This window comes from Fomitiporia mediterranea (genome assembly GCF_000271605.1).
Source record: "Fomitiporia mediterranea MF3/22 unplaced genomic scaffold FOMMEscaffold_20, whole genome shotgun sequence".
Taxonomy (NCBI): Eukaryota; Fungi; Basidiomycota; class Agaricomycetes; order Hymenochaetales; family Hymenochaetaceae; genus Fomitiporia; species Fomitiporia mediterranea.
The window spans coordinates 105212-123818 of NW_006760405.1; the positions used below are offsets into that span (position 1 = coordinate 105212).

Consider the following 18607-nt stretch of genomic DNA (forward strand, 5'->3'; position numbering starts at 1 on the left):
CTTGGATGCAAAATGCATTTATGACATTGATTTTATTCGGCATCATGGTAACATGAGGGATACTATCCCTAAGCACAATTGCAACGCCAAGGTTAAAATCAAGCCATCTAGAAGCTATATTCATTTTCTGTACAAAGGGAAAACAATGCAAGTCATGACCTGGATGTAGCAGAGATAATCCATAAATATCGTAACTGATTCTACGAGGGCATCCAGTAGAATGAACAACATTATTTTATATTTTAATGAGATATGGGCAATAGTTGATCTATCCTTGACGAGAAATGGATACTAAACTTTCGGATTCTCTTCGTTAAAGCTGATAACTTTGATGAAAGGTCATGGATTAACGGTGCCGGTCAATTTATTATTGTAGACGAGAAGGAGGGGTAAATATGGACAGACTAACGTAAATAACTCATACAGACAAAGTAACGGGTGAACAATCACATTTATCCCATCAGCAATCCTTTATTTCAGTAGCGCAGGAAGTCTTCAGCTCAGCAAATCACAAATATCAGACATATATCAGAGTGAAAGGAGCCTAGTACACAGGAAATGAATAAAGAATAAAATGTGAGAGGATTAAAAAAAAGACAGCAGAGTAATTAAAGTTTTTCTTTATAAAAGGACAAAGAAATAACCTTTCCCTCGCATCATAAGGAAAAAGGAAAAGAAAGCGGAGGATATGAGACTAATGTGTCCCAATGGCTCTCCGGCCATTTTTTCTACACGTCAATCTCAACCTGCATAAGCGCGACAATTCGTCCTCTTGCAGTGGTAGGTGTGAACGAGTGCCAACGAATCGTTAAAGCGCACATCTGCAGCAAACAAATCGCTTCCATCAGCAACTGCAATCTAAGTGAGAAGGAAGGTAAGAGACTGACGTAGAGGACGTTCACTGTACATATATTGATGGAACTTGGCTGGTTGAAACGAGTAATGTTATTATACAATTTCGATATATTGTTACGAAGCGTAGGATGGCGCTCACTAATGGCTGTTACGGCCTCCACGACCTGCGCAAATTGTACAACGCCTCCCTTCGAGCGAGAGCTATAGCACAGGATCTCAGCTAGCTCGACAATTCCGGTCGTCTCAAATAGCTCGACAACATCTCGATCGCAGTAGACCACAGCAACTGAAAAGTAGAAATAATCAAATTAAGTCAATCGATATCACCAGAAGAAATCAACAGCCACCATAATAAATGGATATTTATTGAACTTCCACTTACATTGCGAACCATAATCTGCTGACTCGGCTCCGCAGCGAATTCACTAATGTATCTCTCACTAAACACCTGTCCCGTTGCATAGCTAGCTGCAGCAGGCACCGAGGTTTGTTGATCCTGTCCAGAGTAGTCGCGATATATGTCTCGTTGAACGAACGCTCTTCGCCTCCACCATCACCACGATAGCCTCCACGGTACCCACCGCGCAAGCTGCCACCGTGGAAACCACCTCTGAAACCGCCCCGAAGCCCGCCACAGTAGCTACCTGGACCGGAAAGGCCGACGTAATGGTCCTAAGAAGCACTTATTAGAAACTGAAATATTGGATAACTCCGGAATTTCAAACCTCGCGAACTTCTGGAATGCGGCTGTACCATTCATAAGCTATACATGCCTACAAAATGGCCAGTCAACTTCATCCTTTCTCGAGATACTGAGTCTACATACTAATGGCCTGCTGCGCATCTTTTGTTGTCTCGAAAATTACAGTGCCAGGACCTTTTGCGCGGCTATCGGCACCAATATTAATGTCTGCACTCACAATGTTTCCAGCGGTGCGGAACAAATCTTTAAGGTCTTACCAACCAACTGGTATGGCAGATTTACGCACACTAAATATCTTCAGCATGTGTATAGAGAACGCCGAGGTAGCGGAAAGGACATACATCAACAATGTAAAGCTGGTTTCCTGGATTTCCTCCTCCACCTCCATAGCGCGGAGGTTGAGCATTGAACCTTAGTCCTGCCATGGCCATACCAGTCTTACCGAGGACGAGTGTTTCGCCAAAGCCTGCTTCAGTTGCGCGACCCTGATAGCTATTTAAAAAAAAGAAAAACGAAAAGGAATATCAGGTTGAGATGTGCATACCTCCGTTATGACAAGAGGTTTACCCAGAGGGGCCAGAGGCGGGACCAAGGACAGTTCGCGATTGGCTCGCTGCGCATCTTCCTGCATCGCAAATTCTGTAATACTAGGGATTATTCGTAATTGAACTAAGGTGATTCGACTCAAGCACGAAAATGTTCTTAGCCGCATCCATTTGAAATTCCCGTAGGTGTCACCAGTACTTCGGCAAATAAGACTTTTCTCCAGCTAACGTCTCAAGAACGACCCTCATCAGAATACCGTCCTCACATAGATATGAATGACATCCGTCCAATAGGTGAGCGAAAGTTAAGAAAACGAAGTCCAAAACAGCCGGAGTTCGCGCCTCTATGGCATCAGCACCTCGACTACATTGCCCTCAACAGACGAGTATGGCAGTGTCACACATCGTGTCCATTTAATGGCAACGCGCAAAAGTACAGTGGTGAAGTCGTGTGTGCTGCAGTCGATATAGTGCTTGTACCTTCTCATGGCCAACTGACCGCACCCTCCAATCGTCACTACGGGCACATCGTCCATGCAAGTCTTCAACCATCCAAGTGAGCGCGAGAACCAGTCGTACCTCCAATCGCGGCTCGATTGTGACTACATGAGGGAGAATAAGATCGAGAGTAGTGGTGACGGTACTGGTGGGGCGCTAGAACGGGTATGCAAGCATCTCATGGACCAGTGCAGAAATGATAAAAATGACAAAACAGTCTTTTTCCTTTCGAGATTTACTTCTGGCTTCCGATAGTCATTACGACGGCGGCCTGGATAGAAACCAGGTATATTGCATGTGACAGGAATGCAGGGGAAGAAAAGCAGTAGAGGTATCTTGCGTTGCGACGTAGGACTTGACACGTGCTCTGGACATGGCTTGAACGCCTTATTGACCTATGTCGCATCTTGCACGCTCATTCCTCAGATTCCCTTTCCCTGACTCTGACCCTCTCTGTGCATCTGACAAGAACTTGAAGAAGTATGAGACTATGAATGCAACTTCCTGTCCTGTTTACTTTCATTTAAGTATTCGGTTTGGGTGCATTATTTATTTACATTTGTTGACAGTCGCGTCGTGGCTCATTCGCGTTGTTGGTTTCTGTTCCCAACTTTCTTGACCTCCATGCATCACTGTATTGTCACTCACTCACATTGTCTCAACTTGTCTACTTGTCAATTTGAAAAACAAAAATACAAGGTGCAACAGTATCTCATATTCCTCTTACTGAAGTCTTTCTATAACGAAAATGATAGATTTGGAGCTAAGGAGAAACAGGATGGCGAGTGCTTGATTTTCCAACCCTAACTGACAATATTTGTACTGCATTTCTTAGACGTTACCTCTATCTGAGCTTTGTTTGTAAGGGTTAAGATATCTTATGACTGACCTCTGAATTGCCTTGTGGTTCTGGTACATGAAGACCTCGGCACTGTGTCTTGGCATCTAAAACCTCACTCCTAGCAACACTTGTACTACACTCTCAACTCAGTTTTCTCATCTTTTTTTTTTCACACAATTCAGTTCTCTATTTCTTTGGAATTGCAGAAATGGTTACTGCTACTACTGTTCATAAACCACATGACGTCTCCCGGACGCTCAACTGCTTCACACCTACAGACGGAGCACTGTATAACCACTTGTGGTATTTTGACTCTCCCGAAGACAAGCCGAAGAGTAACGTCGGTCATGAGCTACACCCAGCTATCATACGTGTAAAGAAAAGAAAATCCTATCATGCTTGATAGGACGGGCTTCCAGTTTGTAAAGTTTCAGAGCAGCGATACGGAGTTCATCGAAGAGGAAAGGGTTAAAAATGTGTATGATAAGGTAATGCAGGGGTTAATAAAAGCTACGAGTACGAACAGGGTTTTCATTTCTGATCATATCACCAGTACTTACCTCCTTTTTTTAAAAGAACTATTTGATCTTCCTAATGGTATTTTTGCAGTCGCAAATACAATTAGTCAATTAGTACGCAAAAGACGCAACGCAGATCAGCACTGCCTGTACATGTCGACCAAACATGCAAGGCCTCCATCGCGCGCGTGTACTATCACCTTGGTGTGGACGCAGAACATCTTGTCAAAGGCAGAGTCCGCATCATCAACGTTTGACGTCTAATTGACGCTCCCGTCGCACATTACCCACCCGCGCGGTAAACGTCGAGCATGACCTCGTGCATACTAAGCTCATCTACCCCGATCGTGGAGGCGGGGCCTTTTCTGTCAAATACAATCCGGAGCTGCCGTGTTTTTAGCAGAGGAGGATCGATTAAGTGCTTTGATTCGGATGAAGATATAATGAGATTGACTCTGTATGCTGCTTTTGTGGATTTGTCTAACTTGGCTGACGCCCTGAAGAGGCAGTCGATTGGTGTTAAGATGCTGGTATTTGACGAGGAATGAATGTCATATCAGTGAAACATAGGTTCTATATGGGCGCCTGGCTTTCTTAATGCCAGTTCCTTCCCATCCTATGACCTTCATATGTGGACTTGCTGAATGAAGTTTCATCAAGCCTTGTATACACTCGTGTAAGTGCTGTGCACCTTGCATTCAGTTTGGAGTAAAAGGTGAAATTGTTACCGTCGATTTTGTAATTAATAAATAAATTTCAATCAAGGGCACAAATATTCAGAAGGAGCTTGGGAATGCAGCAAATATTCTTCGGTTTGAATTGTGATGTACAGGTGTGCTTTCTGCTGTTAATACCTAGCTTTTGTGCATGCAAAAACGTGGATCCTTCCTAGATAGTTATGTAATATATCCTTATCCCATCTTTGTCGTTCAACCACAAATAGTCTTCTCCATCAAACACTAATATCACAGCTGTAACGTGTTCCCAGCATGCACAGCGAGCATAAAAGCACTTGCCTTCTGTCCTCAACCTCAGCACTGCACCCAAGGCTCGACCCAAAGAACCAGCATCTACTACAGATACTGTCCCCTGCAGTGGGCCTGCCGGCGCCGCACCGACAGATTCACTGTAACATCGATTGTTTACCCATTCCTTGTGGGTCAGTCTCTTCTTCTCACACGTTCTAGTCCAAGTTGTAACAGAGTAAACCATTGAGCCAGGAGAATCTTTTGTACAGAATACAGCCGTTAAAACGACCAGGCTTCAAGGACAAAGCAGCATTTCAGGTAACAGATAGTACCTAGTGGCTTGCTTTCTGCCTTCTGAATGAACGCACAGGCCCACCAAGAATACTAGCATCACTGACAAACAGCTCTACAACCCTGTCAACATGGAGTACTATGTGGACCTCGAATCGATTTGTCGGGCACTCTTTGACCTGGCCCTTAAACACTCGGAGCACTGGCAGGAATCGTTAAAACGAGGAGAACTTGACGAGTCCGTTTCCCTTTATCGCATTGCCGTCTCGTTATACTCTGAAAGGCATCCAAATCTCGGCAATGCACTGAACAACCTTGCAACTGTTCTTACTGTACGATTCGTGCTATACGAGCACATAGAAGATCTGGAGGAAGCAATTGATCGTTGTCATGCTGCCCTGGAACTTTACCCCGACGGCCATCCCGATCGTTCCGGGCCCCATTCTCTCCTTGCGAATGCTCTTCAAACTCGATTTAAAAAGCAAGGACAGGCTGCTGATCTCGATGAGGCCATCAGCCATCATCGTGCTGCTCTCGAGCTTCACCCCGACGGCCATTCCAAACGTTCGACATCTCTTAGTAAACTCGCAAGCGCCCTTGAGACTCGATTTCGACAGCAAGGACAGACCGCAGATCTTGATGAGGCTATCAGCCACCATCGCGTTGCCCTCGAGCTTCACCCCGACGACCATCCAGATCGTTTCAAGTCTCTCAATAACCTTGCGAGCACCCTTGAGACTCGATTTCAACAGCAAGGACAGACCGCAGATCTTGATGAGGCTATCAGCCATCATCGTGTTGCACTCGAACTTTGCCCCTGCGGCCATTCCAAACGTTCGACATCTCTTAATAACCTTGCAAACGCCCTTATAACTCGATTTCATCAGCATGGCCAGACAGCAGATGTTGATGAGGCCATCAATTATCATCGTAATGCTCTCGAGCTTCACCCCGACGGCCATCCAGGTCGTTTCGTGTCTCTCAATAACCTGGCAAGTGCCCTTGAGACTCGATTTCGACAGCAAGGACAGACTGTAGATCTTGATGAAGTCATCAGCCATCATCGCGCTGCTTTCGAGCTTCTCACCGACGGCCATCCTCATTCTTCCGCGTCTCTTAATAACCTTGCAATGGCCCTTCAAGTTCGATTCGATCAGCACGGAGAGACTGCCGACCTTGATGAGGCCATCATGAAGCATCGTGGTGCTCTTGAGCTTCGTCCCGATGGTCATCCCAAACGTTCCACATCGCTTAATAACCTTGCAATGACCCTTCAGACTCGATTTGATCAGTATGGACAAACTGCCGACCTTGACGAGGCAATCAGGCATCACCATGCTGCTCTTGAGCTTCGCCCCAATGGCCATCCTGATCGTTCCATGTCTCTTAATAACCTTGCGAGTGCTCTTCAAACTCGATTCAATCAGCATGGACAGGCTGCAGATCTTGATGAGGCTATCAGGCATCATCATGCTACTCTCAAGCTTCGCCCCAATGGCCATCCCAATCGTTTCATGTCACTCGTTAACCTTGCGAGTGCTCTCCAAACTCGATTTGGACAATATGGTCAGGATTCAGATCTTGATGAGGCCATCAACCATCATCGTGCTGCTCTCAAGCTTCATTCCAACAGCCATCCCAATCATTCCATGTCTCTTAATAACCTTGCAAACGCTCTTCAAACTCGCTTTGAACAGCACGGACAGACTACAGATCTTGATGAGGCTATCCGTCACCATCATGCTGCTCTCGAGCTTCGCCCCAACAGCCATCCTGATCGTTTCATGTCTCTTAATAATCTTGCAAATGCACTTCAGAATCGATTTCGTCAGCAAGGACAGACTGCAGACCTTGACGAGGCTATCAGACATTGTCGTGATGCTCTCAAGTTTTGCCCTAATAGCCATCCCAGCCATTTCATGTCTCTTAATAACCTTGCAACTGCCCTTCAAAGTCGATTTCTACAGCAAGGACAGACTACAGACATTGATGAGGCCATCAGCCACCATCGTGCTGCTCTCGAGCTTCATCCTGACAGTCATCCCAGTCGTCCCATCTTCCTAAGTACCCTTGCAAGCGCTCTTCAAAATCGTTTCAAACAATGTGGGCAGACTGCAGACCTCGATGAGGCCATCAGCCACCATCGTGCCGCTCTCGAGCTTCGCCCCGACGGCAATCCCCATCGTTCCACATCTCTTAGTAGCCTTGCGAGTGCCCTTAATGCTCGATTCAGTCAGCATGGCCAGACAGCGGACCTTGATGAGGCCATCGGGCATCATCGTGCTGCTCTCGAGCTTCGCCACAACACACATCCTGATCGTGCCATGTCTCTTAATGACCTTGCAACCACGCTTCAGAATCGATTTCGACAGTATGGACAGACTGCAGACCTTGATGAGGCTATCAGCCATCACCGTGCTGCTCTTAAGCTTCGTCCCGACACTCATCCTGATCATTCTATGTCTCTTGTTAACCTTGCGAGTGACCTTGTTGCTCGATTCGATCAACATGGCCAGACTGCAGACCTTGACGAGGTAATCGTGTATTACCGTGCTGCTTTCGAGCTTCTCCCCAATGGCCATCCTAATTCTTCCACGTCTCTTAATAACCTTGCAGGTAGCCTTCAGATTCGATTTGAACGACATAGGCAGATTGCAGACCTTGACGAGGCCATCAAGCATCATCGTACTGCTCTGGAACTTTGCGCCAATGACCATCCCAATAATTTGGCGTTTCTTAATAACCTTGCAGTATCTCTTCAAACACGGTTTGAACAGGATGGACAGTCTGAAGACATTGATGAGGCCATTAACCATCATTGTACTGCCCTACAACTTTGTCCAGAAGGCCATCCTGATCATTCTATTGTCCTGAGGAATTTAGGCCTGTCATTATTCTCGCGATTCAAGAAGTTCGGACTCATGGACAATTTCGAGGAGTGTATGCAATTGCTCGAGCGTGCTACTATGCATACATTTTCGAGCTCGGTGATACGTCTCAAGACCGCCAATCAATGGACCGAGCTTGCGCGACGTCATTCGCACCATACTACGTCCAAGGCTTACAGGGTAGCAATGTTGCTTCTACAACGTGCTCTCATTGTCAGTCCCACTCTTCATGCACAACACGACTTCCTTGGCCAGAGAGACTACTACGGGACGCTCACATGCAATGCAGCAGCGTATGCTGTGGAAGGGAATAGGCTCGAAGAAGCTATAGAAATTCTTGAGCAAGGGAGGGGATTACTCTGGGCGCAGATGCGTGGTTTAAGATCGCCTTTAGATCGCCTTGCGGAAACAAATAGACAGCTTGCTGACAGGTTCAGGGATGTTAGTCGCCAATTGGAAAACCTTGCAACGTCATCCATTGCGCTGCATTCTGATTCAAGCGTCACTGGAAACGAGTCATCTGTATTGGACGTACATGGAGAACGGAAATTATTTGATGAGAGGCTGATGCTGAAGAGGCAACTCTCCTACGAACAAGAGGAGACCATCAACGAAATACGGCGAATTCCTGGGTTTGATAACTTTCTTGCGGCAACACCGTTTAAGTTGCTCCGGCAAGCCGCTTCAGAGGGTCCGGTGATTGTGATCAACCATTGCAGTTATCGATGCGATGTGCTCATCATTCTCCCCCGTGAAGACCAGTCAGTAGCCTGTATTGCTTTAGATGGGAAATTCTACAAGGACAGCATTACTCTGTGCAGCGAGTTCGTAGGAACTCGCCTAAAGTATGGAGCTAACTCAACAGAATATGACCAGATACTCCGCCGAACGATGAAGATGTCGTGGGATAGGGTTGTCTCCAAGGTCGTCGACAAACTAATCGAGCTTGGGATTTCCGAAGGATCGCGCGTTTGGTGGTGCCCTACGTCTATACTATCTTCCCTTCCCTTCCATGCTGCAGGTCCGTTCGAGGATACAGACGACACCACGAAGTACCTATTGGACAAGTACATCTCGTCGTATACACCGACACTTGGGGCACTCGTCGATGCACAATCGCCATTTAGAAGCAGAGAAGAATCAATTGCTCTTGTTATTAGGGATACTTCACTTCCATCGGCTAGGGAAGAAGTGCGCAAGATAAAGAATTGTGGCATACAGACCAAATTGCTTAACAGCAAGGCATCTCATGATACCATGATAAAAGAACTTCGAGAAAGTACATGGGTACATTTTGTCTGCCATGGAGGCTTAGATTCAAAGCCTTTCAATTCGGCTTTCAAGGTGTCCGACCGCGGGTTGACTTTACTCGACATTGTCCAAGCAAATCTTCCGAATGCCGAGTTCGCATTTCTTTCTGCTTGCCATACTGCTGAACAGCCTCCCGATGTCGCATTTGATGAAGTGCTTCACCTGGCCGCAGCAATGCAGTTCTCCGGGTTTCGAAGCGTGATTGGGTCGATGTGGGAGTTACTCGATACAGATGGGCCATTTTTCGCCAAGACGGTGTACGAGTACATGTGCAACTGCGACGAGGGCGAGGAGAAATACAAGCGTGCGGCTGCTGGACTTCGTAAAGCAGCTATAGAACTCAAAGAACGGGCTGACATTCGGGCTGAGAGATGGGTCAACTTGATTCACATAGGCGCTTGATTGGCTCTAATAGATTTCTGTACGTATTATATATGTCCCTATTGTTTGGTATATGCTGACTCGGAAGCATCATAGATGTATAACACTATTTATTGTATGGGCGTTATATAAACCCGACTGGTTTCATTTGTATATCAGACAACAAGCATACGTGATGTATTAATTAGAGGAACTATGGTTGCAAAGCTTATTTCCTAATACTTGGACACATTATATATTTATGATATTGATTTTATTTGGCATAACACAAGGAATGTTATTCCTACATACAATTACAACATCAGAGATAAGATCAAGCCACCCTGCCATCTAGAATTAATATCTGTAACAGATTCTATGCAGATATCTGGTAGAATGAACTGCATTATTTTTAATAGTATATGGGTAACAGTGAAGCAAGGATCTCTCCTTGACGAGAAATGGATACACTGAACTTTCGGATTTTCTTCGTCGAAACTGATAGCTTCGATGAAGAGTCAAGGATTCAAGTTAGCAGTGTTGTTCAAAGTATTATTTATTTTGGTCGAGAGATCGGGATCAACATGGACCAACTAACATAAGTTAAAAGTTTGTCTTGATGGTTTCATTGACAGAGACAACCGTAACGTAACGTTACTTTACTGTAATAGCTCAAGACAAAGTAACAAGTAAAAAATAGCATTCACCCCATCAGCAACTCTTTAGCTCGGCAAGTCACGAATATCAGACGTATTTCAGATTGAAAAAGGACCTACGCAAGGAAAGAAATAAAGGATAGAAATTTCGATCGAGGAGAAAGAAAAAAATAACAGACAGCAGAGCAACTCAAATTTTTCTTTTTAGTAAAAGTACGAAGAGATAAGGAAAGTAAATTGGAAAAGAAAGCGGTGGACATGAGACTAATGAATTCCCAATGGCTTTCCGACATTTTTTTTCTACACAGCAATCTCAGCCTGCATAGGCGCGACGGTTCCTCCCCTTGCAGCGGTAGGCGTGAATGTGTGCCAGCGATCGTTAAAGCGCACATCTACGACAACAACCGAAGCGACTTCATAAGTAATTGCGTTCTAAATGAGAGGGAAGATGAGATACCAACCTAGAGGACGTCCACCATACATGTATTGCTGGAACTTGGCTATGAACGGATTAATCATATCAGCAATTCGAATTATATTATCGCGGAACGTAAAGTAGCGCCTACCGATGGCTGTTTCTGCCTCTGCAACCTGTGCGAATTGTACGACGCCTGCTCCTTTCGAGCGAGACCCGTCGTACAGGATCTCCGCTAGCTCAACAGTTCCAGTCGTCTCGAACAATTCAACGAGATCCTCGTTCGCAGTAGACCATGGCAACTGAAAAGTGAAATAATCAATACCGCCAGACGAAACAGACAACCACCATAGTTAATGAATACTTAATGAATTTCAACTTACATTGCGAACCATAATCTGCTGACTCGGCTCCGTAGCAAATTCACTACTGTATCTGCCAGTAAACACCTGTCCCGTTGCATAGCTAGCAGCAGCAGGCACGGAGGTTTGTTGGTCCGGTCCAGCGTAATCGCGATAGATATCTTGATTGAACGAGCGCTCTTCGCTGGTTCCCCCGGCGCTGGCCCCGCTACCACCGCTATAACCTCCACGGTGCCCACCGCGCAAGCCGCCACCACGGAAACCACCTCTGAAACCGCCCCGAAGCCCGCCACGGTAGCTACCTGGACCAGAAAGGCCAGCGTAACGGTCCTAAGGTAGAACTTATCAGATACTGTAATATTGAACAATTCCGGAATTCCTTACCTCACGAACTTCCAGAACACGGCCGTACCATTCATAATTGTTGTACATGGCTATAAAATTTCCAGTCAATTTCATCCTTAGCTGAGATATCGAGTCTACATACTAATCGCCTGCTGTGCATCTTTTGGTGTCTCGAAAATCACGGTGCCGGAACCTTTTGCGCGCCCATCAGCACCGATATTAATGTCTGCCCTCACAATGTTTCCAGCGGTGCGGAACAAATCTTTAAGGTCTTGCCAACCAGCTTGATACGGCAACTTCATGTAGAAAACATGGTTTAGCACACATGCAGGGAATGCAGAGCCGAGGGAAATAACATACATTACCGACGTAAAGCTGGTTTCCCGGGTTTCCTCCGCCTCCACCTCCACCCCCACCTCCACTTCCTCCATAGCGTGGAGGAGGTTGAGCGTTGAATCCTTGTCCCGCCATGGCCATACCGATCTTACCAGGAACGGGTGTTGCGCCAAACCTAGCTTCAGTTTCGCGATCCTAAGGAACATTAGAAAACATATGAAAGAAAAGGAACATCGGGTTGAGTCGTACATACCTCTCTAATGAAAACAGGTCTACCCAGCAGCGGGACCTCAGATAGCTCGCGAATTGCCCGTTGCGCATCTTCCTGCGTCGCAAATTCCACAATGCTGAAGAATATTCAAAATTTAGTAAAGGTTATTTCATGCGGGCAAAATGCACCTACCCGCATCCTTTTGAAATGCCTGTAGGTGTCACCAATACTTCGGCAAATAGGACTTCTCCAGCTAATACCCCAAGAAAAACCCTCATCAGAATACCATCCTCTCACAACTTTCAACGATACCCATCCAATAGGCGAGCGAAAATAAGAAAACGAAGTCGGAAATAGGCCGGAGTCCGCGCATCTACTGCATCAGCATCTCCCCTACATCGCCCTCAACAAATGGCTCTGGTAGCATCACGCAACGTGTCCATAAAGGACGAAGCGCGAAAAAAAAGGACGGTGGCGACGTAAATCACGCATGTCAACTCGGTGTAGTGCTTATGCCTTCTCTCGGCCCACTAACCGCACCCTCCAATCATCAGCACTGACGCCTTTTCCATGCAAAGCCTTCGGCCAGCATAACCACCAATACCAAAACCACTAACACAGCGGACGCCATCACAATGAAGAAAACCAAAAACAACAGCACGACAACAATCGACATGAAATTCCCCAAACCCACCTCCCCTCATAAATTCCATCAGGTCGCGGTAGCGAACATCGTAGGACAAGTTGCCGACGTACACGCGGTTCTCGCGCTTGCTGTGCTTGGACATCTCGAGTGCTTCGTCGGGGTCGGCATTGATCGGACCGCCGAGTGAGCGAGCGAACTGGTCGAGCTTTCGGTCGCGGTCCCGACTGCGACTACGGGAGCGAGAATAAGAACGAGAGTAGCGGCGAGACTGCCGGCGAGATACGGACCGACGACGAGGCGAGCGAGAACGGCTGCGCGAGCGTCTCTTAGCTCGGCGCTAAAGTAACTGCCATGAGAAAACGTAGTCAATCGTAGAGTTCTTTTTTATAATATTCACCTCTGGCTCCCAATGATCATTACGGCGACGGGCTGGAAAGAATCCATGTTCATCAATATTGAGTATGTCACAGAAATAAGACAGAAAGGCAGAGGAAGAAAAGCAGTAGAGTGCATCATTTCGTGTTGCGACATAGTCTCACTTCATACGACTTGATGCGTGCTTAAAGACTAGGGCATAAACGCCTTACTGACCTATGTCGCGCCTTGCACGCTCATCCCTGTCTCTCTCTCTGCTCCTGTCCCTGTCTCTATCACGTCTATCGCGACTTCTGTCGCGCCTGTCTCGGTCCCTACCGTTCAACTTATCATCAAGGTCTTCCTTATTCTTCATGTCGACATCCATTTTGATCCCGTTAGTTTCTCTTTGGCAAGTTTCTGTCGTCAGTCTAGAGTTATTCGAGAGCGTCAGCAAGGAGAAAGAGAAAGAAGATGAGCGCTGAAAGAGAGTCGGGTTGAGCGTCTGTTGTCGTGTTGCGGCGCAAATTTCTGAATCTGGAGTTACGCGTGACTGTCTGTATCGTTATGTAATAATACGCCACAAAGCGAAATTCGTGACTTGCTTCCTGTCTGTTCGCCACTGAGTCTAACACTCGTTTAGAAAGAAACGAGAACCAAATAAGTTCTCCTAGGATATGACTCAATGTATTCTATCTACACAAGGCCTGTAGAAAAGTATGAGCCTGCTGTTACTTTATCATGCAAGTTTACAAAGAGGGTGTAGTCGAGCAGTTGATACACTTAAGTAACTGCTAAAAGAAAAAACAGTTGTAAACATCGGGAAAAAGTCTAAATTCTTGTATTACCTTATAATGGTATAAAATAAGTGAAAAAAGTAAAAAAGTAAAAACACTTAGAACGGATCTCGGTTTCTGAGAAAGTGATACAAGACATTATAAAGTCTGGAAGGTTTGTGTATTTTGTAAACATAAATAAGAGTTATTCTCCTTGACAATATATAAAATGTATTACAATGGATCTCTAAAATTACAAGGTTAAATCACCCTTGTTGAGTATGGCAAATATTATAATCGTTTATAAAGCTCTTAAATTGTTTTAATATCTTTCCAATAGTCATTTTTCCTTACATCCGTTTGTTATTGAAATAACAGTTTATAATTATATTGAAACATTATATAAATACATTATATCTACAACAATTAGGGGTGAGACAGTTTGTGAGATTGATTGGCTAAGAGTGTGGGCGTGAGCATTGTCAGTGTGAGTGGGTAACTGGATTGAGGAGATGGATGAACCGGATGGCGTGTAGCAAGTGTGAGTGGTGCACTGGGGTTGAGATCCGGAGCGTTGAATGAGCTAATTTGAGCTGCATCTGTACGTGCACACTGCATACTCTGACTACGTTTCGCAATCGGAGGTGCGGTGAACTGAACCGTTGACCGAGGGGTGTATTCCCGGGGCGTTCTGGCCTAAAGGGAGAGCTGCACCTGTGAGACAGGTTTAGGGTGATTAGCAAGTGGCAACAAGCAAGAAAAGATGGACGCACCGTGGCAGCGTGCAGCGAGTGTGAGTGGTGCATGCAGATCGAGATGCGGAGCGTTGGACAAGCTGATTCAGACTGCAGACAAAATCCTGTCTGTGCGCGTGCGCTCTATTGTCTATCTACAGCGTCCAATGGGGGGTGCAGTAAACTGAGACATTGATTGCAAGGTGTATCTCCAGGACATTCTGGCTTGAAGGGAGAAGGCAATGTACAAAGTGTGGACGGACTCGGCTCAGGAGGGGTGAGCAGTGGACACTGCTTCCGTTATTCGAAATGGTGTCATGGACGGCACTGGGGAATGTAAAGGCATGCAGTGTGAGTCCATCGAGGATGTCAAGCATAGAATGGTGGGTGGGGAAGGAGAGTACGCACGGGGTCGGAGAGAGGATTGTGCCTTGGGAGTGATCCGACATGGACATTGTCGCGAGCGTGCTCGCATGTGCTCGTCGATTGTTGCTTGCGCTGCAGAGCAGGAAGAAGAACGTGAATACATGGAATTATTGAAGAACTCGTTCGGCATTGGTCAACAATGCGGAAGTGCGAATGCGAATGCAAAAAGGAAGGCAAGCATAAAACAAGAAGGACAACGGAGGAGAGGCAACGCAAGCGGCGGAGCAAGGAGTGGGAGGGATGGGAGGGATGAAAGACAAAAAGTTGGGAGGAGATGGATGAGCAACTATTGTGCAGGTTATTGTGAAGTGGACTGGCTGCTTACGCTTTATGTTGAAGGACAGTGTAGTCAGCTCAGTGGCATCATCGCGCGATCTGAGGCTCAGCGCGGGCATCGCAACAGCAGATTGGAGAGACAAGTACAGTGATGTTTATTGCCTATGTTGTAGCAGGCGGAGTGCCCGCTGGTAGGACGCTTGCGAGCAGAGGACTTTACTAGAGAGAACAGAAGCGACGACATAGCGTTGGGGGCAGAGGGTTGGGGAGATGGTGAAGGTAGGAGTAAAGGAGTGACAAAGAGAAATGCGTCATTATATGCTCTCGATCTTCAGCAGTTGATTACATAAGCAACTATAATATGAGTCGTCAACTGATAGAACATTTCAATTATTGTATTTAGGTATAAAATAAATAATTGATCTACTTTGTAATATAGTAAAAAGTAATATGACAAGTATATAGCTTTCTAAACACACTTATGTAATTATTACAAGTAGATGAAATAACTTTTACAAATATTGTAAACTATTTGTATAGATAGTCTAAGTATAATATACATATTATATACTTATAGTATACTTTTATTAAGATAATAATAATATAACAAGTGCTCTTACACTAATATATATATTAATATACCTTTTACATAAATTATAAGGCAACAATAGTTATTGTTACATTATTCTATTATAAATATAATTCTTTCTTTGAAATTATAATAAAAATGTAATGCAAGCATAATACTTAGTACTATTATACAAAGTTAGTATAATACTTGTAATAGATTGTATTCATTCATAACACTTACTTAGCCTTTATATACATTAACATGTCTTATACAAACTTTACAATTGATTTGCAAGTCTTGTAATTACTTTACAATATACATACAATACTTATGTTACTTTACAAAGTCTAAAATATATTATAAGAAATGTGACTTTTTCCTGATGAAGGAATTGTAAAGTACCTGATAGATACAGGGTATGCAAGTTAAGACTGTCTCAAGTTGGTGAAGGCCAGAATAATGAATGTCTCAAGATCCCTCAACACAATTTTTGCCCTCTAGTACAAGTTGATTCTCAAATCAACAAACAAACAAAGGAAAGGAGAATAAGATACAGAGAAAGAAGTCGAGTCACACAGCAAAAATCCTCATAGTTTAAAAATCGGTAGGGTATATAATACGTATATATCAGAAAGAAAAGAACGAGCGAAAGAAGTTACTGTATATACACACAACGATTAACTATCTAGCATACTTTTTTTAAGTCCAGTCTCCATATGTTCAGTAATAAAAAAATGTGAAAAAAGCAAGGTCCTCTAAAGAAAGCTAAGGTCTTGAAATGTTTGTTTAATGACCTGAGCAGTGTAAGGTTTATGGGATGGGCACGTAGGCAGAAAGAAAAAGAAAAAAATAGGGTAATTATTTTTGAAAAAAGAAAGACAATTACGCAGAACGTAGAGTGACCGGAACGTTTTCCGTACGCGGGACGACGACAAGGCCGGTCATAATCGCAGAGGTTGCAAGAACGAACGCACATCCAGCGAAAACGTATAGACGTGCGGAGGAGACGCCCGTCATGAGCGCTGTAACGACGAATACGTTCAACGGAACACGGAAGAGAGACGAAAGCTGTACAAACAAATAAACGTCAAATTACAACCACCTCTAACAATCGAGAAAGGAAAGAAGAAACAAGCATACCGTGGCGCGGTGGTCATTCGAAATAAGCGATCCCCGGAGCATACCCTGCACAGGATAATACACCCCCACACAAGCCTCAAACAAACAAAACGCCCAAAACCGGTACCTCACATCCGCAGTAGTAACACTAACTGCAAGGGCCATCGCACCAAGCGTACACACAAGCGAACTCAGCTTTGCGTGTAGCGTAAGGCTGTTATCAGATGCATCGTTGCCGCTGCTGCTGGCTTTGAGATTCGGTGAGTTACTTGGAGTAATGGCGAGCGATGCTGCGGCGGTGTAGAAGAGGGAGCCGAGCATCATGGAGACCATGTATGCGGAGAAAATGTAGCCTAGGGGAAGGACTTCGTCGGGACGGGAGGATTCTTGGAGTGCTGGGACCCAGGCGAAGACGAAGAGGTACATGGACCCTTCGAAGCATGTTTGAGTGAGGCCGAGAGTGAGGAGTGTGGGATCTGAATTTACGAGCTTAATAATATGTCGGGGTTTATAATGAAGTGTATATACGATTTCTTACCGTTCCGTACGATAGACCATGCTTGACCGAGCCGTTTAAGTTGAAATGGGTCCGAGTAGACTTCCTTGCCACCGCCATTGCCGAAGTTTTCGCCCCAAAGGGACTTAATAGCAACCCAACCGAGGACAAGCAGCATTCCGCTGGCAATGAAGGGTGCGGCGAAGGTCTCGAAAGTGCCAACAATTTTGTTGCTCACGATTCCCGCGGAAAATGCAACGAAGCCATTTACAAGTGTTGCTCGTCCAAAGATTGAGCTGAGCTCAGACTGCTCGACTCCCTGGTTATTCGCGGAGGAGACCAACCATGACTCAAATGCGGAAAAGAGGATGGACGTCGATATGCCTCCGAGGATACGCCCTGTGTAGAGTATAGGCAAGGAGTTGAAGAGGATTGCAACACACGATAGCGTGTAAGTCACGCAGAATGCTTGACAGATTCGTCTTCTTCCACTGCAAGTAAACGAAGCATAAGAAAACGCGAGGTGAAAACAACTACGTAAATGACGCACTGTTGATCTGCCCATGCGCCTACGATAGGTGCTGTGAGTCCACCAGACAAGAAGCCCGTAACGAAAAGGCTAGCAACGATGCGTTCGGGAAGGTCGTACTGTTCCCTGTACAGGGAGTAGACATACGGGCCCTGGAGCCAATCGGCGCCTAACGACGCGAATTTTCAGTTACGTCGAACCGCGTAAAAAAATCGCGCAGTGTCGCGCAGTGGGATTGCAGGATGATGCTCACACATAACGATGCCATATACGATGAGGTACTGCCGAGATAATGCGGAGGCTGAAGAGGAGCGTTTCCAGCCTAACGATCCGTTGGTGGTGCCATTTTCGGCTGCGTTTGCTGCTTGCGAAAGAGACTTGGCATGACCGCCTGGTTTTTCGTTCTTTTTGGCTGCTTGACGGCGTTCAAAAAGGACTGCTAGTATACAAAAAGCAGCAAGAACGGCTAGCTGGGTTTCGTAGAAGGAGTAAGTAGGCATGGCTGCCGGGACCGACTGCGCAGGGCTCGTGCTCGTGACGTGTCTGGTAAAAGTGACACGGACACGGACTGACAGCG

The 18607-nt window shown here is 45.6% G+C and overlaps 8 protein-coding genes across 8 annotated transcripts; 4 read left to right on the forward strand and 4 right to left on the reverse strand.

The window, feature by feature from the left end:
- Positions 1-728: 728 nt before the first annotated feature.
- On the reverse strand, positions 729-2189 carry FOMMEDRAFT_162652 (uncharacterized protein; the record flags this gene model as incomplete). Its single annotated transcript, XM_007271996.1, has 8 exons — positions 729-821; positions 888-1141; positions 1392-1527; positions 1581-1618; positions 1682-1743; positions 1776-1822; positions 1900-2043; positions 2103-2189. 8 exons carry the CDS (start codon positions 2187-2189, stop codon positions 729-731), a joined length of 861 nt encoding a protein of 286 aa, XP_007272058.1.
- A 448-nt stretch (positions 2190-2637) lies between these two features.
- On the forward strand, positions 2638-2880 carry FOMMEDRAFT_162653 (uncharacterized protein; the record flags this gene model as incomplete). Its single annotated transcript, XM_007271997.1, has 2 exons — positions 2638-2766; positions 2857-2880. 2 exons carry the CDS (start codon positions 2638-2640, stop codon positions 2878-2880), a joined length of 153 nt encoding a protein of 50 aa, XP_007272059.1.
- Positions 2881-3650: 770 nt separating this feature from the next.
- FOMMEDRAFT_162654 (uncharacterized protein) lies at positions 3651-4224 on the forward strand (the record flags this gene model as incomplete). The annotated part of the gene is made up of 3 exons (XM_007271998.1): positions 3651-3815; positions 3871-3994; positions 4052-4224. The coding sequence occupies 3 exons, from the start codon at positions 3651-3653 to the stop codon at positions 4222-4224; spliced, it is 462 nt and encodes a 153-aa protein (XP_007272060.1).
- A 1126-nt stretch (positions 4225-5350) lies between these two features.
- FOMMEDRAFT_98394 (TPR-like protein) lies at positions 5351-9820 on the forward strand (the record flags this gene model as incomplete). Its single annotated transcript, XM_007271999.1, has 3 exons — positions 5351-7835; positions 8064-8608; positions 8669-9820. 3 exons carry the CDS (start codon positions 5351-5353, stop codon positions 9818-9820), a joined length of 4182 nt encoding a protein of 1393 aa, XP_007272061.1.
- A 669-nt stretch (positions 9821-10489) lies between these two features.
- On the reverse strand, positions 10490-13608 carry FOMMEDRAFT_24255 (RNA-binding domain-containing protein). The gene is made up of 11 exons (XM_007271956.1): positions 13341-13608; positions 13147-13178; positions 12296-13086; positions 12146-12239; positions 11917-12087; positions 11699-11852; positions 11596-11645; positions 11233-11541; positions 11001-11151; positions 10896-10934; positions 10490-10826 (listed from the first exon to the last, which is right to left on the reverse strand). Exons 3-11 carry the CDS (start codon positions 12379-12381, stop codon positions 10735-10737), a joined length of 1146 nt encoding a protein of 381 aa, XP_007272018.1. The 5' UTR covers positions 12382-13086; positions 13147-13178; positions 13341-13608; the 3' UTR covers positions 10490-10734.
- Positions 13609-14305: 697 nt separating this feature from the next.
- Positions 14306-14685, reverse strand: FOMMEDRAFT_162657 (uncharacterized protein; the record flags this gene model as incomplete). Its single annotated transcript, XM_007272000.1, has 2 exons — positions 14306-14575; positions 14653-14685. The coding sequence occupies 2 exons, from the start codon at positions 14683-14685 to the stop codon at positions 14306-14308; spliced, it is 303 nt and encodes a 100-aa protein (XP_007272062.1).
- Positions 14686-14930: 245 nt separating this feature from the next.
- On the forward strand, positions 14931-15467 carry FOMMEDRAFT_162658 (uncharacterized protein; the record flags this gene model as incomplete). The annotated part of the gene is made up of 1 exon (XM_007272001.1): positions 14931-15467. One exon carries the CDS (start codon positions 14931-14933, stop codon positions 15465-15467), a length of 537 nt encoding a protein of 178 aa, XP_007272063.1.
- A 1039-nt stretch (positions 15468-16506) lies between these two features.
- Positions 16507-18533, reverse strand: FOMMEDRAFT_171572 (DUF791-domain-containing protein; the record flags this gene model as incomplete). The annotated part of the gene is made up of 5 exons (XM_007272002.1): positions 16507-16954; positions 17027-17481; positions 17544-17992; positions 18052-18199; positions 18284-18533. The coding sequence occupies 5 exons, from the start codon at positions 18528-18530 to the stop codon at positions 16769-16771; spliced, it is 1485 nt and encodes a 494-aa protein (XP_007272064.1). The 3' UTR covers positions 16507-16768.
- Between the last annotated feature and the right edge of the window lie 74 nt (positions 18534-18607).

Bases quoted from the DNA above. Each gene is read 5' to 3' on its own strand.
- FOMMEDRAFT_24255 (XM_007271956.1), bottom strand. From the start codon at position 12,381: ATGAGGGTTTTTCTTGGGGTATTAGCTGGAGAAGTCCTATTTGCCGAA. The intron at 12,240-12,295 runs GTAGGTGCATTT...AATATTCTTCAG, and splicing joins GGCATTTCAAAAGGATGCGG to CATTGTGGAATTTGCGACGC. The intron at 11,853-11,916 runs GTATGTTATTTC...TTCTACATGAAG, and splicing joins ACCAGCTTTACGTCGGTAAT to TTGCCGTATCAAGCTGGTTG.